General features: G+C 38.1%; 1 protein-coding gene across 20 annotated transcripts in view; it reads right to left on the reverse strand.

Annotated features, from left to right (window-relative positions):
* Positions 1-5,254: 5,254 nt before the first annotated feature.
* The window catches only part of camk2g2 (calcium/calmodulin-dependent protein kinase (CaM kinase) II gamma 2), a 66,126-nt gene continuing 50,571 nt past the window's right edge, over positions 5,255-20,809 (reverse strand). For 2 of the 20 annotated variants that reach the window (XM_053502236.1, XM_053502242.1), the window contains 8 exons: positions 19,301-19,341; positions 15,312-15,389; positions 13,573-13,617; positions 12,933-12,978; positions 6,759-6,834; positions 6,479-6,573; positions 6,041-6,289; positions 5,255-5,385 (listed from right to left, as the gene is read on the reverse strand). In XM_053502236.1, the coding sequence (XP_053358211.1) occupies positions 6,057-6,289; positions 6,479-6,573; positions 6,759-6,834; positions 12,933-12,978; positions 13,573-13,617; positions 15,312-15,389; positions 19,301-19,341 (614 nt within the window). In that variant the 3' untranslated portion in view covers positions 5,255-5,385; positions 6,041-6,056. Of the gene's footprint in view, positions 5,386-6,040; positions 6,290-6,478; positions 6,574-6,758; positions 6,835-8,042; positions 8,165-8,864; positions 8,892-9,689; positions 9,784-12,923; positions 12,979-13,572; positions 13,618-15,311; positions 15,390-18,362; positions 18,396-19,300; positions 19,342-20,809 lie in introns of all 20 variants that reach the window. The other 18 variants (XM_053502239.1, XM_053502251.1, XM_053502241.1 and 15 more) reach the window with 10 other exon arrangements.

The raw sequence follows: 20,809 nt of genomic DNA on the forward strand, positions 1-20,809 counted from the left end.
TATTCACACTACTGGGTAACACAGCTGACAATTTCCTTATTGTGTCGAGTGATTTCAGTGGTGAGACTTGTCTGGCTGGCCACTTCTCATTTCCATAAAAAATTTAACATTTATTGGAAAAAATCATTTAAATAAAATCATAAAAAAAAATCTGTAAATCATATCAGTGTATGGCTGTATAACATACACTTGATGACAAAGAGCTGTTATAGATAAATATTTCTGAGAGGAGAAAGAACTCTTACAACAGTGTGTTTAAAATATATGTTACAGGGAAGAATGTGATCATGTGATGCGGCTCACTTGGCATTGGGACAAATCAGTACTAAGTCACAGGATGGAGTTCTGTTAGTACCTTAATTGAGAGAACTTTTGCGGACATAATATTGTTTTAAAATGAATTCAATTTTTTAAAAATTATTTAGGCTTTTGAACTAAAAATAATTGTTGTTAAATTTAATAGAGCGTATTAATTATTTTGTAACCAAGTAACCCTTAATTGCAAAAGTAAACATGGCAAAAATGGTCAATCTAGCAACATGACAATTTTCAAGCTAATGTACATAATGGTTGTGTGATATAACATGCTTACCATTAACAGGTAAAATATAATATTTATATTTTTTAATAATTAGAATAAATATACTCATCAATGAACATCGAATGTACCCAAATTCTAGTATGATTTGTGTCATGTTTATGTTGGTTGAACTTCTTCTAATGACTTTTATGTTTTAATGATGTTGCGTCTAAAAACTATTTTCAACAGAGAGCACAAGGGCAATTACAATTACATGACAGAATCTTTCTGTAAGCCACAATCAGTAATTAACGGAAATGACAATATGGACCTGTACAATTATTTAAGTGCTATTTAGTACAGGTAATATAGGCATACTCTGGAAGATATGTGGAGTTTGTCAATAATGTAAGTATTTACTTTTTTATTTGTTTTTAACAGATTTTGGCATCCTTTTAATGAGATCATTTATTCCATTATTTGCTGTTAGACAGGATAGATGCGTTTCAATACAAAATGGTAAATATAATAGTTACATAATTACAGTTTTAATTGTAATATGTGTGAAAATAATCAGTAATTTTATGATTTTTTTTTTTTATAAAAGCGTGAGCCCGGTGTATTTTATTGAGTTACTCATGTTGTTGGGAGGTGCTGCAGTCGCTTTTCTTGATGTTTTAGATAGAACACTTTGAACAAGCATGTGGGCAATACTAAGTACCGCATGATTCCATAGCCTGTAGATCCACCTTTAGCAGCAATAACGTGATGCAATCGTTACCTGTTTGACTATCGGTCTCTCACATTGTTTGGAGGAATTTTGGCCCATTCTTCTTTACAACATTAACTCAGTTCATTGAAGTTTTTGGGTATTCGCTTATGCATAGCTTTCTTAAGGTCTAGCCACAGCAGTTAAGTAAGGTTGAGGTCTGGACTTTGACTAGGCCATTACAAAACTTTGATTCTTTCATATCTTTTAGCGATTCTGATGTAGATTTACTGGTGTATTTCACATCATTGTCCTGTTGCATGACCCATTTCCGATCAAAGTTGCTAACATGCTGTTTTGTTTTGGCCACACCTTGGCCTTGCCCGTTAAGGCCAAACACCACTACTTTGGTCCATAGGATATTGTTCCAGAAGCTGTGAAGTTTTATAAACCTCAGTCATGCTTCCGTGTTTTTTTTTTTTTAAGACAGAAGACGCTTTCTCCTAGAAACCCTTCCATCAAACTGTACATGTTCAGTCGTCATCTACATGTGTGGCATGGACTTTACCATTTTAAATGCTCAGTGTGACCTGTACAGTAGGGTCTGAAATACGGCTCTTGGTTTTTTTTTATATTTCTTCGAGCATTGCACGATCTGGGAAGTCCACTCCTGAGAAGATTGGCAATTGTCTCGAATGGTAATAATATATATATATTCAATAATAATAATCTTTCTCCCTGTAGAATGTTGAACTTAACTTGTTTGTAAATGGCTTCATAACCCTTACTAGATTTATGTGTAGCAACAATTGCTTCTCCATCGCTTATGTCTTTCCCTCTTGGCATTGCATTAACACACCTGAATGCTCCAGACCAACAAATTGCCCAAACTTTTGCAGTTATAGAGGTCTGTACACCTGCTGATGATCAGTTAATCAAGGACTAATGATTAGCAGCACCTGGCTTACCCTCTTAAATCCTGTGGAAGTAGTGAGGGGTACTTAATATTACCCACTTTTTTTTCCCTTTGGCTTCATTTTTGCTAAATAAATAATTTCATGGTGAAAAAAGCTACATGTTGTTCATCTGAGGTTGTATTTGTATAATACTAAGACCTGCTAGGATATTATGTTTTTACACAAAAACAGAATTAAAAGACAGAGTACTAACTTTTGAACATGACTGTGACTCCCCAGTTTATTAAAAACAACTTCTAACGATGGTTAAAACACTAATCAGGCTTAAGAGAACGCAGACACTGGTTGTGTTTAAATGTTTTTATTAAATACTTTCCCATGTTTCGATAATAACAAAGCTATCATGAAGATCTACAGACATTCAAACAAACACTTGATATTTTTAATCTCTTTTTTTCATTTTTAAAATGGTTTTATTAACTGTATGATCATGCAAAAAAAAATCCAGCATCCAATTAAAACTCAGAGTATAGTCATATGTAGAACCATCGAGTGGTTACAATGCAGTAAATTGAATAGAATCTGGGGAACATACCAAGCTGAGGCTTTGTTAATCTTTTTTTTTTGTTTTTTTTTGTTTTTTTGTTCGTGATATAGTACATCACTTGATTTTAGCATTTAAAACAGAGCCATTTTCAATTATCTCGAGAATGCAGGTAGCATACATACAGATAGATAGATATTTCCATTTTTAAGTAAAACACAGACAGTGAAAAATATTACCAGAGTAGACATGCATATTTTCCTCCTTCTGTCCAACTGCATATGTGATTTTGGTTGGTAAAAGTGAGCGGCCTGTTGGAGCCGTTTCAGTTCGCGTATCAGTGCTCACGATGTCTAACAGGCATCTTTTCCTACTGTATATCTGAAACACCGTCATCTATTTCTCTCCTCAGGTTCGATGGGTTTTTCTGCTTTTATATATTTAATATGGAATAAACCGGGTTGTGGTGTTTTTACATAAACATTCCGCATGGCTGTGTGGACGGACAATGATGGGCTTAGATCACCACGACACTGAAACTGCGCGCGCGCACACACACACACACACACACACACACACACACACACACACACACACACTCTGCACCAGGGTGCAAAACAGGAACACAGTGTGATGGAGTGGCGGGTGGCACAGTGCTGCGCTGTGGACTTCCTGGTGTGTGAAGGACAGGGGATTTATATATTTTCTTCCCCACTTTTTAAATTGTCAAGTTGATTTAAGTCCTGATCCTTTGAAGTCACTGATATTCACAGGTAAAACTATATTACTACAGTGAAGTGATGTTGCGCAGATGATTTTACACTGACACACACACACACACACAGATATGCCTTAAAGGGAGCACACTGTGTTTTAGCAGTAACACAGCCACACTGGTGTCAAAACCTACACACGACAACTGCATTTACAACATGATTCATTGCGACGGATGGACAGAGCAGATGTGCGCATCTGGCACAGCCTAGACTCTGCCTTGCCTCTACGAATGGTCACTGTGTACGTATTTACAGTTTAAAAATATATGATCCAGAATAAACATCACCACTAAGAACACTAAACAGTAAAACAGTACGACATAAAGTGTCACGAAAGGACCTACAAGCCTTCAGCATGATCACTTTCTCCATTCTCAGGTCAGTTGATAGTCACATGATCACCAGTTCGCACTCCCTTTTTTCCCCTCTATTAAACATGCTCGAGCATCACTCACAGTGAGTCCGGAGACGGAACAGGGAGTGGAAGAACAGACGGTACAGCACACACAGAACACCACAGGCAGTGTGCAGACAGACAGACACACACACGCACGCACGCAGGGAGTGTAGAACAGCTATGGACTGGAGTCAGGGTCTGTCTGATGACTGCGAGCGATTTTCTAACCTGAAGTTGCAGAAAAGTCCACGCAATGTGAACGCAACAGCACGGCATCTTTTGTGCAAAACAGTACAGGCCATTTCTATTCGATTCAAAGCATGCTTCAGAAGAGTCTAGAAAAAAGTCTAAGCACATGTAGCCAGAGCTCTAAGGTTCCAACTGTGGAAGAGAGAAGAAGCGATTTGAAAGCCGGGATGAGGTGAATAGTGTTCAAACCTCCTCCTACTGGGTCAGAAGGAGATGATGAACGAGTCTAGCGAGTGTTCTGGAACTTCAGGTTCTAACGAGTAGGAGATTAATACCGCTGCAGGTGGACAAGCAGGGAAGCAAACTGACTAAACACGTGTCAGGGTTTTAGGCATGTCTGTGCCGACGTGTGTACGAGCGCTTTTTAAAGCACGGCAAAGCGATGAGTGCCAGGAAAGCATATCGCACACAAACACGAACGAATACCCTTGCTCATTCCTTCCTCTCTATAAATATCAGTGTACAACTATATTGAACGTGCCTTGCTTTTAAAAATCTGCTTTTTTGTTTTTTTTGAAAACACAAAGAACTTTCAAATACAGCATCATTCAGGAGATAAAAACAGAGTTACACACGCACACACATACATACTGTACACACACGCACGCAGACACACAAAAAAAGCCCTACAAGACACTAAAAACCTTTCTACACTTCTCCAATTTTCAACCAAATCAAAAGGATTGCTAAAACAATTTCATGTCAAAGACTAAATTCTACACTTTGGTGATATTTTCTTCTGATATTACGTAAGAATTTAGCTCCTTAAATACCCCAACCCATACCATTGGTTTGCTGAAATCCGCTATACACATTAACAAACAGAAGAAAAAGAAAAGAAACACCAGCAGCCACTAATAAAGTGGGCTTCCCTTTTAAAAATTCACATTTCTGATTTTAAACCTCCGTCACTTTCAGCCCTGTGAACGGTGAGAGGATTGAACAATCTCAAAACTGTACAACATATTAATACTTAAAACACTCTTGCTGAACGACGGGCAGAAGAGATGGGCTCATGGGTAAAGGATTAGACAGCGCCCCCTGTGGGCATCAGAAGCATGCAGCATTCGGAGGGCGGAGCCGCTGCCATCACCGGGCCCCACGTCTAGCTACGTTTGGACTGAAGTGGTGCTGGCCTCAGCTGGCTTTAAAATTTTTATTTATTTACTTATTTAAAACTTTGTTGCTTAATTTTTTTTATGTTTTCTCTTCCGGCCGGGCCCTTGGCACCAATCCGACCACTGAGAAGACATGCTCCAATCATCCAGGCAAGCTGAGAAAGAGACATTTTGCATTTTAGTTGAGCTTTAACACAAGACAACTTATTTTCTTAAAAAAAAAAAAAAAAGTAAAAGGCCTTATACGAGACAATTTTTCTGAGATATTTTGGTGAGAATTTGTAGACGGAAATCTTAGTATTCAGGTACAGCACTATAGCTAATGAGGGTTGCGGTGACCTTGGACCTGATATTAAAAAAGAAAAAAAGAAAAAAAAAAGGGGACCAAGAAGATGACATCAGACTGATTTGGCTTCGCAAACCACCAATGACAAAAACTTTACACTGGATTTGAATAGATTTTGTGCCTGTCTTTTTATGGTTTCAGTCTTTAAATTGGTCTAAGCCAATCGAATCAATAATAAATCTATATATTATATATCACTTTTTGAATTTAATTACTGAAATAAATCAACTTTTCGATAATTTTCTTATTTATTGAGGTGCACCTGTATACAACACTATTTTATTGCTTCTTCTAATAAGTCTATTTTATTCCTAAGTTCCCCCATACACAGCGGTTTCAGTACATTCCCAATACTGAAACAGGAAGTAGCATTTAGCCCAAACAACAAAGGGAAAATAAACAAATAAAAAGCTTTCTGTTGGTTGAGTGTGTATGAAACGTGGACTGCCATGCGAGTCGTGTACCTGTGCCTGATGTAGTTCATTGTAAAGGGGCCGCAGGTGCTCCTGAGCAGTGGAAGTGCACATTGAGCCACTTGGAATCACGGCGGTGCCACACGCGCGTCTCCTCCGACTGGCAGCTGCGTGGGCGGCCCTGGCTGTCAATGTACTGAGTCAGGCGGATATAAGCGATGCAGGCTGCATCCTCTCCGATCAGGTGTACATGAGGGTTTAAGATGGTGGTGTGCACTGGCTTGCTATTCTTACTTAGGACTGCAGAGAGAACAAGAGAGAGAGAGAGAAAGAGAGAGCAATATTAATAAACTCAATTCCTCTCAAACAATCCTATTTCAACAGACTATTTTTTACTGTTTTTTTTTTTTGTCAGCTCATTCAATTATTGAAGCTGCCCAAGACAAAGTACAATCCCAGACAAACGGTGTTGTGTGTGTGCTCACTCACGGTTTTCAAAGTAAAATTTGTGAAAGTCCATGCCCTCCACTAGGTTACCCAGTGCCTCAGGCTCAAAGGAAGTTAGTCCAGGGTCACAGATTCTCCTGAAACAAGAGCAACCAAAGAAAAGATGTAGATTTGCTACATGTGTTGTCTGCATGAACTAAACATAAAAAATTACAGCACTATGAAGACTAAACACTCATTAATACAGTACCTCACAAACATTCTGCTAGGGAAAATTCTTTATAATTTAAAAGAAATTGCGCTCACAAGAGTGTAAACTTACGTATAGGCCTCAAAGTCCCCATTGTTGATGGCTTCAATCAGCTGTTCAGTAATCTTGATGATTTCCTGCTTGCGTGCTAATGCCAAAAAAGGGCAGTAAAAAAAAATTTAAATAAAAATTAAACAGGTAAATTAAACATCCCAGTACTGTACAAAAACATGCATGCTTACAGATTCCACCCCACTTAATAATCAGGCTACACAATCACTAATGCCTGACTGACTGACTGCCTACAACCTACACAATCACTAATTACCGACTACGGGAGGCACCCGAGCCAAATGTGACGTATAAAAAGTTATTCCTCAAGTTATTCCATAAAAAAAAAAAAAAATCTGATCATCCAAATCTGAATTTGATTCTCGATTGGTTGAAAAAACTCATTTCCATCAACTGCTTCACTGGGTTAAAATGTGTAAACAGCAGTAAGAATGCATGTGAACTGAAAATTAATTGCGAAGTTTAAACATCACAATGCAAAACAGAAGCTGTACAGTGTTAGATATGAGCTTCATTTCTGAGTGAAAAATTATTATTTATTTATTTTTGCCCAAACACAAATTATATTTTACCCACGCAAACACACTCTTGTGCTTACATATTGTATTTTCGCTTACTCAAACTCACTCTTCAAGCCCTGCTCTTCACCCATGTCAGATCGAGCACAGTCTTGGGCATTTTTTCCATGCCAAGATGACAAAAGATTATTATTTGTTTACAATACTGTATGCATGTTTAAATATATATATATATATATATATATATATATATATAAAAAAAATAATAAATAAATAAATAAATAAAACACAATTTGAAGGTTTTCCATTATATGCAATGGGAATCCCACGTTCAAATTCCATGACCACCAGGTTGTTCCTTAACCCTCAACTGCTCAGATGTATAATGAAATAAAAATGTAAGTCACTCTGGATAAGGGTGTATGTTAAATAGCATAAATGTAAATGTAAAAGGATAACAAAAGTACATTTGTCTCCCATACATTGGTGATCTAAAGCAAAGGTCTGGTCCGTGACTTAAAAAAACTGTGATCCAAACTGAGAGTTTTATGATCTGTTGCAAATGTAGACAGGCCACTTGCCCTGGCTGTATACTACAGTCTACGGGAAAACTGACACAAACAATGCACAGTATAGAGAACCTAAACAACAAAGAACAGTCAGGGTTCCAGTTTGTATTAGGAAAACACACACATGACACATTCTACAAGCTCTTAAATTTACTTCTTCATCTCAATAATTCTACCGTCTGCAGTCTAGCACTTACACTGCAGTGAGCTGCTGCCCCCTGCTGCTGCCATGGGGGCCAGGACAGGTACAGCAGGGCATGAGCTCTGCCCTCTACTGCTCCATGCAATGCGCTTTGCATTAGGCTGAGTGGTTGCTGCAAGGCAATGAGACAAATCCAGAAAGGGGACACACTGCACGCACTCGCATGCTCAGCCATGACAAACCAAAACTGTCAAGTCACACCAGCTACAGACACTTTCTCACTCACACACGCACAAAAAAAAAAAAAAAAAAAAAAAAAAACACACACTGAATCCTATTGCTATTCACAGCAAACCACAGCACAACTCTGCAAAGAGCCTGAGAGAGTTCTGGCATGTAGACAGCAGCAAGAGTAATCTTCACAAAACTCAGAAAACACAGGCATGTGATTTCAGAGCAGAAACAGGGCAGTACACTAAGCAGGCAGTAGGTGGCAGCAGTCATCAGTACACAGTTTTCTTAAATACATGAGGAACAGATTGTACAGGAGTGGCAGTGAAAGCATTTTAGACTAGAGGCTGTGACTGCACATGGTAGACATTAGCAGAACTACACCGCAGCATCAAGAGAGAAGAGTCATGAATCAGAGCCAAGGAAGCTGAAACTAATAATCATGACGGCTTGGAAATCCATAGCCTTTCCCGACCTGTTAATTTGTCTATCAATTGTGTCATTTTAAGAGATGATGCATCTTCAAAAAGTAAAGGGATATGGCATACGGCATATTTCAAGCTGCAGTCTCTGTTCCCCCCCTACACACAGCACCTACAGCAGGCGTTTAATGTAAAGCGTATGTCAAAACATCAGTTATCCCTAAGGAGGGCACTGAGGGCTGGGCTGCAATCTTTTCTTGCAAGTAAATCTTTTCTAACAGAACAATTATGTACAAAATCCAAGCACAGTAAACAAACTGTATCTGCTTCACACCGGATCATGGAAATGCTCCACAACTGAGCTAATGGTGATTAAAAACCGAATTAGAGCATAATTTCTGCACAACTATACTATACTACATCTGATCTAAAACCTAAAGCTGTTAGCATTACCAAAATAACACCAGTTAAAAAAAAATAAAAAAAATCTGATAATTGTACAACCTTGGATGGCGAGTAACTCGGTCTGTGGGCGTTTTGCAAGACGAACAAAATCTTGTTATAAACTTTAACTAAATAAAAAAGCGATTAGCATGTTTGCGCTTTGTCTCACGAGCATCAAAGTGATCACAACTGATCCAATAGATCTTCTCTCTCGTGCTGTGAGATTGTGGGTAATCTCGGGTAACATGCATCACTCGTACTGTATAGTCAACATCCGTACGCGCGTCTACTGTTTATTACAACATTGTGACCACGTTTGTGTGTGTGTCAAAAAAGCTGTAGCAGATTAAAAAAAGCTGTAGCAGTGCAAGAGATTAATCTGTTTAACGACAATGCAATGTCACATTTCCGCAAAATCCTCAATAAGAGGAAAATGCAAGAGTCGTTAAAGAGGTTCTCTGTTAAAGAATTTAATGAAACAAACAAAAAAAAAACGTACGAATATAATGGACATTAAAGAACAGGGATGTGGAGCTGTTATAAGTGAGGACTACAAGAGAAACTGGGTAGAGATCAAGGTTCAGCTCTTTGTCAGTTAAGGAGACTTACTGGGAGGTGGGATCAGGGGAGGAGGTGACTCCTCAGACTCACTGCATTGGCTGAGCACTGCGCTGTCGCTGTTAACTCTGCCAACTGATAATTACAGCCAATCACAAAAAAAAAACAAAAAACATGCAACATGCTTATTTCGCCATTTCTTTTACGGCAACATGGTACGATTTTTAAAGCTTTTTATATGACTCGGATCAATTGTTTTGCATATGGATTGTGCTTAACCGACCATAAGTGTCCAGATTTAAAAGCATAACTTAAAAACATAGTCAGTGACAGTTTGTGACATTTATATGCGTCCCTGTTTCATTTAATGGCCAGAAGACCTTCAGAAAGCTGAAAAGAGATATTTAGGCTTTGACACTTAATTAAAAACAATGTAAAGTTTTACGCTTTGTACAAGACCAAGTACTGTACGGTTAAGCAGAGAAAGTACAATCTGCATTAATGGGTTTTTAAAGTCACAATCAATCACATTCAAAACACTGCAGGATGACTAAAGGCTCTACAAACGCTGCCTGTTGATACCAGTAACGGCTAAAGAGACCAGGGAAGGTGGGACCTCCCTATAAAATTGATAATTAGCTGATGAACACAGGGGTTTGCCTTTATAGACGGTTCTCTCACACTACTGCAAATTCTGAATTACTTTAAACTGTAGACAAAATGTGAGATCATTGTTCTGGTACAGGAAAAAACAGGAAATTCAAAACATTCACAATTCCAAAACACATCTATAGTATTCAATATTATTTCCAAGTACACTCTTTTAATACTTGAAGATGACAATGTGTATCACTCCAAATATCCATATCTGTATGCAAACCTGAAATGATTACCTAAGCCCTGATGGACAGGAAAACATTGGACAAAGGTCCTGATTTTAAAATGCCAACACTGTCAGCATGGTGTGTGAATTCTTGCTCTGATGATTCCTTAACCTAAAACAGCTGCATCACTCCAGTTCATAAGTGGTCTTTATTATTCCTTAATTATTGTGCATGAGAATGATCATGTTTAATCTCGCTCACAGTGAAGGTTTTATTTTATTCTGTTCATTTTAATTTGTGCCCACCCACAATATTTATAAATGAGTTTAGATGGTTCAAGTAGACTTGTGCGAGAGTGGTTCAAGCCCCAGCTTTACCAAGTTGTCACTGTTGGGCCATCAAGCAGGACTCGTATCTCTGTCTGCTCCAGGGCTACTGTATCATGGCTGACCCTGTGCTTTGAGCCCAGCTAGGACATGCAAAGAAAGAATTTGGTTTGGTCACACCTTCTAATTCCATGGTCTTTACTGATTTGTATTTCTTTCTACATTGTAAAACAATGCTGAAAACATCTCCTTTAAACAGTTAATATTAAGTTGTGCCTGCTACTGATGCTCTGTAAAGTCTTCATAATGGCTCTAATCTGAGGTAATGTTAATTGGTGATGTTTGAGGCTGGTAAAACTCTAAATTAACTTCTCCTTTGCAGCAGAGGTAAGGTTTGGTCTTGCTAGAAAGGTCTTCATGAGAGCCAGTTACATCATGGTGCTTAATATTGGTTTTGCAAATGGACTTGACAATACTGTTTTTGGAAGAACTATTCCAGAACAGCTGACCTTTGTGTCTTAAAATAACAACTGACTCTGGTTTTTGCTGTTACTTAATTACTTGATGCTTTATGTGTTATTTCATAGTTTCGATTCATGTGATTTAAATCGTAAATTTTATTCAAAAAATTTAGTATTGTTCTAGAATGTGGGAAATAAATGCCAAAAACAAAAACAAAAAACAAAAGGTGTCCAAACTTTTGATGGCTACTGTATGTGACAAGAACTTAACTTAATTTAAACCACTCTGTCCCTGATCATACAGTTACCCAACATGATAAATCCAGCACCACATATTTGTGTTAATGAACGTGGTCCCGGTTTGTCCTATAAGCTTCACATCTGTCTTTTTAATTGCACACACACATGCACACTAAAGTGAAAACCTCTTGCTATAAAACTTCAGCAAGGCTCTTGAAATGTCAGCTCTGATGTACACCTCTAGTCTCTAGCAGATGGCCGATGAGCCTTTTTGTGAAACAAGATACTGTAGAAAACACACCTCCTTTAACACATATACACAGGGTTTGGATTATACTCACTTACTTCAGCGTGTGATACAGCAGTAATTAAGCATTTCCAATACAAAGCATATTACTTGATTCTCGGATAACATCTTACTGAGAGAGCCAGCGAGTGAGAGTGCAAGGGAAAGTGTAGGGGATTGTGGGAGTGTGTGATGCAAACTGAAAGTCTGCCCTGTCCAAGTCCACGTAGTCTCACTCTGACACAGAATAAAGAGATCTTTGGGATGCTTTGCTGTGACGTAAGCAGTACGGTTGTTTTGGCTGAAAGAGTGGGAAGATTAAATTGACACTATTTTTCCAGGTTTCTCCCAATGTCCTTAAGTAGCCATGATGTGTCCAAACTGTCCTTCTATACTTTTCACTGTAGCTTAACAGTAAAAATGTTTATACCGGTAATATTTAGACATTAAGAGGTGTTCAAGGCGAACCGGGACTTTTGATTGTGCAGAATAACAGATATATAAATAATCCCCTGCTACACTAATGCACTTATACAAATTCTCTAGTGCTTGGATACCATCAGGGTAAATCGTTTTTTTTTTTTTTTTTAGGTTTCAAGGTTACAAAACAACGCTATATGTTAGCACCCTAGAAGTTCCACTTACTGTACTTGATGGTTTGGTTATTAACTTAACCAGGCAAAATACACACCAGTGCTTGAATATAGTATATTGAAACAGACATGTCTATTGCAGGCTCAACGTCTCTGATATCCAGGCTAACTGCAGCTTTACATTAATCACTGGATCTTTAATATGACCGTAATAATGTAAAAGGTTGTACTAATACTATACATTGCCTATATATATATTTAAATCTCTCTCTGTCTCAACTCCAAAGTGCTGATTCATAATCATCACTAATCCATCTGTACCCGGTTTATCCTCCTGGACTTCAACGTAGCGTCCCTCATTCACTGTCTCCTTTCCCTGGCGCCAAATAAAGTAAAAAGTTGGCAACACTATTTAAAAAAATTCCAGGCATCATAAGACACTGTCCATTCCATCCCAGTCCAATATCTACCTGCGGCCTAAGCTGTCTAATCTGTGCTCAAGAGAAGAGAAAAATAAAACATGCAGATTACATGAAAGGTTGATAGTGTACCTTTCCTACCTTTCATGTCCTCCTCTTCTGTAGTGTTACAACTCTCCATGGATCCCTGTAATGAGACAAAGAAAACAAAACAAAAAGGACGGAAGGAAAGCAAAGTTAAAAAGGTAATTTTAACATGTAGGGTTTTATTAAGTTTGGCAGATACACAGACAAACAGACACGCACACACACCCCACCACACAGGGACACCAACATAACCATGGTCGAACACAGTTCCTCTGTGGAACACACCAAGGCCTGCACAAACCAGCCATGTCCTAAGAGAAGGCAAGCCCAATAAGCCAAGCACCACAGCACATTTAGTAAATGTGACCTGGACAAGTAAGGAAGAGGAAGCTGTGTGGGTGTGTTTTTTCTTTTTCCCAAGTCTTTACGAGTTCATTAGTTAGTCGGGGGTTTCAGTAGATAGGCGCAAAGTTGGGTTCCTTGAATACCAAGTCAGCCAACTAAATTAATTAAACCTTCCTATTTAATTTGCAGAAAGGAACTGTTCTAACTGCTTCAAGTCCATAAATTGGCTGATTTGCAATTCAAAGTGAGCTCTGGATGGTTCGTTTCTCAGAGTGGTGATGGTATATTATTAGTGGTGTTAGTGGTGAAACTGCAGAGCACTACGGAACTGGCAGCTGAAGCCGCTTACCTTGACGCCGTCGGCTGGGTTGTGCACGACAGTGGTCTGTGGTTCCTGAGAAAGGCAGGAGACAGTTTACCATGCACAGGAGGGGGGGCAGAAGGGGGGTGGGGTGGGGAGGGGGGTTAGACAGAGCCCCAAACTCTGAATCTAACAGCTTAAAACTAGACCGCTGCTAATACTAATGCCAAGTGCGGAGGCTAGAGCACACACAGCAGGGGATGAAAGACATTCGAAGATGTTCAGCACACTAGGTGAGACCTATAGATCTACATACAGCTGCTAGGACTGATAACAGTTTCGGTATGTAGTGCGGCCCGTTCACAAGGCTCAAACACAACGGCCTGACACAAAGCACTGTACAAGGACTCATTTTACAAACACTGAACACACTCCTGAGAAACACACACACACACACACACACACACACACACACAGTCTAACAAGCACACAAAACACAAGAGAAGATGCAGTCCCTTCATAGAATGACCCACTTTCTGAGAGAAATGTCTCAGAGTTCTAGCCCCTTTATTAATTTTATTCAAATGTCACAGATGCCATCTCCAAAAATGAGACAAATAGATCTGTGGTGGACAAACAACAGGTGTTATTGAAAACTGTAACCCAATTGTGAAAACAGCTCAGTTTCATAGCTAGGGGGCTTCTCTTGTGTCTCTCTGATGGAATTTTGTTCATAATTTGTTCATATAACTTCCCTTTAGTACCGATTGCCACAGTCTATGTAATTTTCTTTCTTTTTTAAATCTGTTTCCACCTGTTTCAAGAGATTGATTGCAAATGTTTGCATCATTTATGCTATTTCAGTGAAGGAAAAAAATGCAAATGAACTGGAGAACAACATAAACCAAAAAAAACAATCCTGCTGTGACCCTCCAATTCCACATTTCTGAAGATGGAAGTGTCAGGTCGCAGAGTTACATGACTGACTGGTATGTGAAAAAGGTGAGCCCCATCTGCATTAATGATACAAAAGCAGATGGATTAGAGTACCAGACAAAGTTACTGGATAACATTTACAATTCAAAAATGAAATAAATATTTAAACTGACAGTATATTTCTATAAAAGTATTCTAAGAAAATATTCCGTCGCCCCGCCCCCCTCCGCCCTTAAAGACATGCAAACTCCTGCAGTCAACTCTTGGTACAGGACCGCTGTTTCATATTACAGCTGGAGGTATAATAAGGAACTGCATCCTTTAAACATATTAGATTATTCTGCTTCCTAACATAAGCGAATCCTGTTTCACCTATACATCCTGGCTAACTACTAGATACTAGCGGAAGCCCATATCTAGCATGATTATAAGACATACTGTACTGTATTTTGTACCAAAAACAACTGCATAAATTGTAAAAAGTGAAATTGTAGAGAAGGCCATTCATTAGTCATGTTTTAGAAGGCCATTCATTAGTTAAATTTTACATTGTGAAATTAATAATAAAATAATAATTTTCACAGGTGAAGCATTAGAGAAGAAACAGGACTCGAGGATGAGATTCAATTCACTTGTTAAATTCATTAAAAATGCTAGCAACACCACACATTGTTAAACCCGGGACAGGAAGGAAGGGTGATACAAAGTTGGTTAAGGTCAAAACAAAACAGATGAGACAAGCTGGTGGAAAAACAAAATATATACATCACTGAACGGAAATGTGGAAAAATGAAGTTGCGAAATTAAAAACGAAGAAAGCAACAATGAAGAAATAAAGAGAGATGAAGTACCATTGGTGCTGTGGATGATATGCTGCTGTCTTTGGTGCTGCTGCTTACTACACTGTTTTTATTGTTGTTTGTCTGCGGCTGGGGCAAAAAAAACAAAAAAAAAAAAACAACAGTGGAAAAATGAATTCCGTTGAATTGATTAGCCCAAAAGTCCACACCCTTACAGTGTGTACGAAGAGGCTAAATTTCTGCTCAAGTTACACGGCACGTTGGTAGATTCTGCTCTACTTTCATAGACTGCAAAATAAATTTAAAACCAGAAATAAAATAGGCTGTCTTTCCCTTCAATAAGGTGCGCTGCTGTAATTAAGTCTCATTCTGAAAGGTTTTCATTTCCTTTTTGTGAGTGTGCTCTTTCAACTCTCACAAGATACAGAATAACTAACTTAGAAGTCTAGAACGGTAAAGCTGCGCTAGTGCTTCAGAGATGTGAACAGAAACGGCAAAATGGCAGAAGCCATTAGCATTCAAAATAAATAAACAAACAAACAATATGACGTTTGAAAAGATTGTCCTAAATCATGAGGGTAATGTCAGAATAAATAATAAATTGTGATGCTCCTGCAGAGAAATTATCTGGTACCTACGGAGACACAAAAAATTAACTTCACATCAATTACATCTACCAAAACACTTATAAAAATCTAAAATTAACATCATTATACTGAATATCATGGAAGACATTGTGAAGTCTCTGTGGAGGAATGCTACAGGTCCCTGACAGTCCACTTGTGCATGCAGTGATGGTTATTAAAGTGATATTGATAAAAACGTCTTCACCGTTGACATCAACGAAAGAACGAAAATAGTGTAATTCTAAATGGGGGGTTAATTATTTTCACCAGTGTTGGACTGTATTTGCCATTAGAAGACATGACTACATGTGATGCTGACTGTCTCCACACAGCCCATGCATGTGATGTTTTACATCATCTATAAATTAAAGCTTATTAAAGTTCTTTCCACAGAAAAACTGTTATATTGGTTCAGTACCTGTAGTCAAGCCTCTATTATTATTCTGTCAAAAAAAAAAAAAAAAAAAATGGTGACAACACAAGTGGCGTTCAAGTAAAACCGGAAAGTCTGATTGTGCAGAACACAGTTATGAGAGTAAAAACTCCATTTATTTCTCCATATAATCCCCTGCTACATCAAGGTAGAAAGTTCTCTTAATGCGCCATGATCGGACTGCCTGCTTTACGTCTGAAACGCTGGCCACCGATGAACTCTTAACGGCCCAAGAGGACAGGACTGAACGAGGGATGTGGCATTAACTCCCGGCCGAGGTCCTGTAATGTGCAAGTGGCATTCGTGAAATTGTGTCAGATGTGTCTCTACTGCAAGCTGGCAACATGTTATCTGCTATCCAACTCACTGAATGTTTACAGAAACAACTGCAGTAGGCTCCGAGCCACCTCAGTCGCTTATGGACTTCTGTAAAATGTTTGCACGGTCCAAATGTTTCATCATTGTATTGTCTTTGAAATCTTCTGTAAATGTCCAGCGCTTTTATACCTTCATTTATAAGCAACCTCATGACAGGTCCCAGTTTGACTTAAAAACCCCATGTATTTGGGCACTGACATCCTTATATGCTGTCCTGCTATATTTGTTACATAAGTCACGTAATAAACAAGATGTCTAAATAAACTAAAGTAAATAAAAAAACAAAAGGGGCACAGTTTCCCTTTCATAAAATTATAAAACAATAAATAAAATTAATATATAAATTTTGAGCATAGCCATAAATAAAGATACCATGGAGCGTTGGTATGCATCGGGCTGTGTGTGACAGTTTCTGATAAAGTGCTTCACTTTATTACCTGCAATGCTGCAACCTACAGTAACTAAGCCACAATCTGTTTGTGTGATGGTGGGAAGAACAGTATACAAGAGGGAAAGAGAGTAAAGTAAAGTATTAAAAGTAAGTATTTGTGTGTGCTGGGCCGGGCCTGATCTCGTGCAGCTGAAGCGAAGTCAATGGGTAGTGTGCATTGTGAGATGATTGCACATGCATAGGTAAAAAATACGAGCCTGGCAGAACATCAGCCTTGACTCAATGTGATGATCTAATTAGCATTGCTAAATATTTACTGTTTCGCACAATTAGTTCACGTGCACATCCAAGTATTCATTATTTACTACTATAGCTCCCAGCACCACATACATCTCTCTCGCGGATAAAATCTGTCACTGGATTAAGTCAGGTACTATACAAAAACAAACAAACACTCAACTAGCTGCCACCGAGTGCTCCTGTTGCCTACTAACCAAAGACAGAACATATCTTAACAATCCATATACTGTTTACGCTTCTATTCTTATAAATGAGGAAAAATAAAAGAAGTCTTGATTAAAACAAAACAAAACTAGTATTAAAAAAATAATAATAATAAGGATTTCAGGTGCTGTAACAGTAGTGGGATATTGTGTTGAATGTCGGATATACTTGGCTAGAAAAGATCAGCGCGATGTAGGCCATCGGAAGCCTGGGTGAAATGAAATAAAAAGAGCAAAAAACAACAGCAAACAAACAAAAACGAAAAACATGACTTCCGCACTTCTGAGCACTCTTACCAGGCCACAGAAGGCTCTATGGTTGCTCTGATTACAGCATGGAATGATAAAAGGTCCACTAAGTAATTAACTTAAATGTTTCCTGGATCAAAACAAGCACTCCTGCATTATAAACAACACCCACTTTGCTTTGCTGCATCGACTGGGCATGCTGACAGCATTTCCTCTGCTTCAGTCTTCCTAACCACTAGGCAGCGCTGATCTTTTATGACTTTTAAACAGGAAGCAACAGCAACATTCATCTTAGTGGACCTTGAAGGTTTATGTGGTGTGATATGCACAAATTGGCATGCACGTGTCTATGTGTAGGGGATGGCTGTGATGTCTGGTCCAACAGAAACAAAAAACAAAAAAGCAAAAACATCCAATGAGACAAAAAAAAATACAAAAGATTGCACCGGCATCTCAACCAATTAAAGAAAAAGGAAGAAGAAGAACATGGAAAAGTGAGGGGATACACAGAACAGATCTCACCATCAAACAAACACTGGAGCTTGACTTCCTTTTCTGAACAGTGTAAAACAGAGGAGGTAAAAAAAACAACAAAGAAAAACAAGATAGAGTAGGAGCACAGGGGGAAAAGACAAAGCCAATGAAAATAGGGATAGAAAAATAATTGCTGTGCATTAGAGGATCTTTTAGAGAAAAATCTAAAGAGGAGGAGGAATAACTACTAATACCTTCAGGGATAAATGAGAAATAAATGTGTTTATTTAAATTATATATGAATATATCAGTCAATCTCTATGTAAACAGAGTCCACTAAAGCGCACTTAGTTCATTGTGAAGGGCAGGCCTTGCTCTAACTGATGTTCACTGCATGCACTGGGACTAGGTCAGGGAAAAGCAGACCTGACTTCCATAAACACCACTTACACCTGATCTCTGCTTTAACCTCCAGCAGAGGCTAAAAGGAAGAAAAGGAGTCAGGGAAGGAAAAAAAGGAAAATAGAAAAAAAAATTAAAGGAAGAAAGGTATGAAAATAAATGAAAAGAAAGATAGGATGATTGGAGAAGAAAAAGGAAAATTAAAAAAGCCAGAGAAAAGAGGGAATGAAGAAATAAAGTAAAACTGCCAGCACTTTAAAATGTAATATATATATATATATATATATATATATATATATATATATATATATATATATATTTTTTTTTTTTTGTAAATCAGGTCTTTAAAATAAAACTTATTTTTAATGATAAAAATAAAAAATGATTTATTTTTTATTATTAATGTCTTTAAGGCAGAAAAGTATATAGAAGCCTACATACTGTATGCAAAGGAAATCAGGGATGAAGAAAAAAAGATGAGAGAGACAGTAAGATAGAGATAGAAAGCAATAAAGAGAGATAGCAAAAGTGAGTGTGTGTGAGAGAAAAAGAGAGAGAATGAGGAGCAGGAAGGTGGAGCTTACCTTCACTCCATCAGACTTTTTGTTCAGTAAACTTTTGCATGCTGAAAAACAAAGACAAAGTACACCGTTTAAGACACATCTTTTAATGATCAGTGAAAATGCTGCCGGAAAAAAAGCTCAGCACTCTAAATAGCTGTGTCTCCTGAAGAACACGCTGCCAGAGAAGACTGAAGATGTGCCATGTCCACGGTGTCCTTAGTGTGGACATTAGTGTTACAGCTGCGGTTACCCAAACCTGCTGGTCTCCGCACTACCATCTAATACAAGCTACATTAAACATTTGCATGCATATAGTCAAATGTTCCCCTGGAGAAACAAGCTCTCTTTTCCTCTCACACTCACACACACACACACACACACACACACACACACACACACACACACACACACAAAAATGTTGCAGAAATGAGTAGAGAGTCCTCACAGACATTTTACTAAACTATTACTTAGACTTCACTTTTGGTGAATCCCAAAATTCTCTTACCTTCCAATTGGCAAAAGGTAGGAAGAGGGGCAAGAAAAAAAAAGATTGATATTAGAAGCAGTCATCTGTGTTGGGAAAAAAAAGTTTTTTTTCCTCCATGCTTGGTCCATGCAGCGAGGTAATTACTGCCTCGACATGCAGATCTGGATAACAAGCAGAAATCTGCCTCCAGCAAGTCGAGGTATAGACCAACACCAGGCCCTTGTTTAACATGCAATAATCAGGCAGGCGTTTTACTTAACCCTAACACTGAGGGCAAGTTGAAGAAGTAGGTTAAGGTCAGGTAACCCGCTTAAAATGTGAAGTTAAAAGTAAGACACTTTCCAGAGAACTCTGTATCTCATGGGTGTCAAAGATGCGGCCTGTGGGACTTTTCTAATCTGGCAAGTAAATTATAATATTATATTATTACATCTTTTTAATGTAAATGTATTTTCCTGGCCATAATTAGATGAAGTGGCCCATAAGAACCCAAGGTGACATAAGTGTCACAAACACTCTAAATGTTCTACAAAGCTCCTCATTCAGCTTCACTGAATCACTGACACTTGAATTTGTGTACCCATGACTTAATTTCCAAAACGGTGGTGTGCCTGTATAGCACATGTGACAAAAAAAAGTAATTCCCACAAAAAAAGTAAGTTTCATCCTATTTAACAAATTTTTTATGGTTTTATAAAATATCAATTTCATATTTAACCTGTTGTAATGACATTTTTTTAAATAAATTAATATAAAACATATCAAGAAAATATCGCTGTGAGATGTCACACAGGGCTTTTAACCTTAAAATTGTCAGAAAAAATGACATGAGACATTATTTAAACTGTGTTTTACATGGTCTGGTTTGTGTTATATCCTCTATTATGTTCCTTAAAGGAGAAATGGGTCTGGGTTCTTATGGGTTAAGAAAAAGTGCTCTGTTCCTCCACTAGGGGCAAACTTGAGCAATAAACTGTCATTCTGAGCTACTGACATGATGTGCTTCATTTAAGTTCTAAATGAATTAATTATTAATTAAACAA

This window comes from Clarias gariepinus, chromosome 8 (assembly GCF_024256425.1).
Source record: "Clarias gariepinus isolate MV-2021 ecotype Netherlands chromosome 8, CGAR_prim_01v2, whole genome shotgun sequence".
NCBI lineage: Eukaryota > Metazoa > Chordata > Actinopteri > Siluriformes > Clariidae > Clarias > Clarias gariepinus.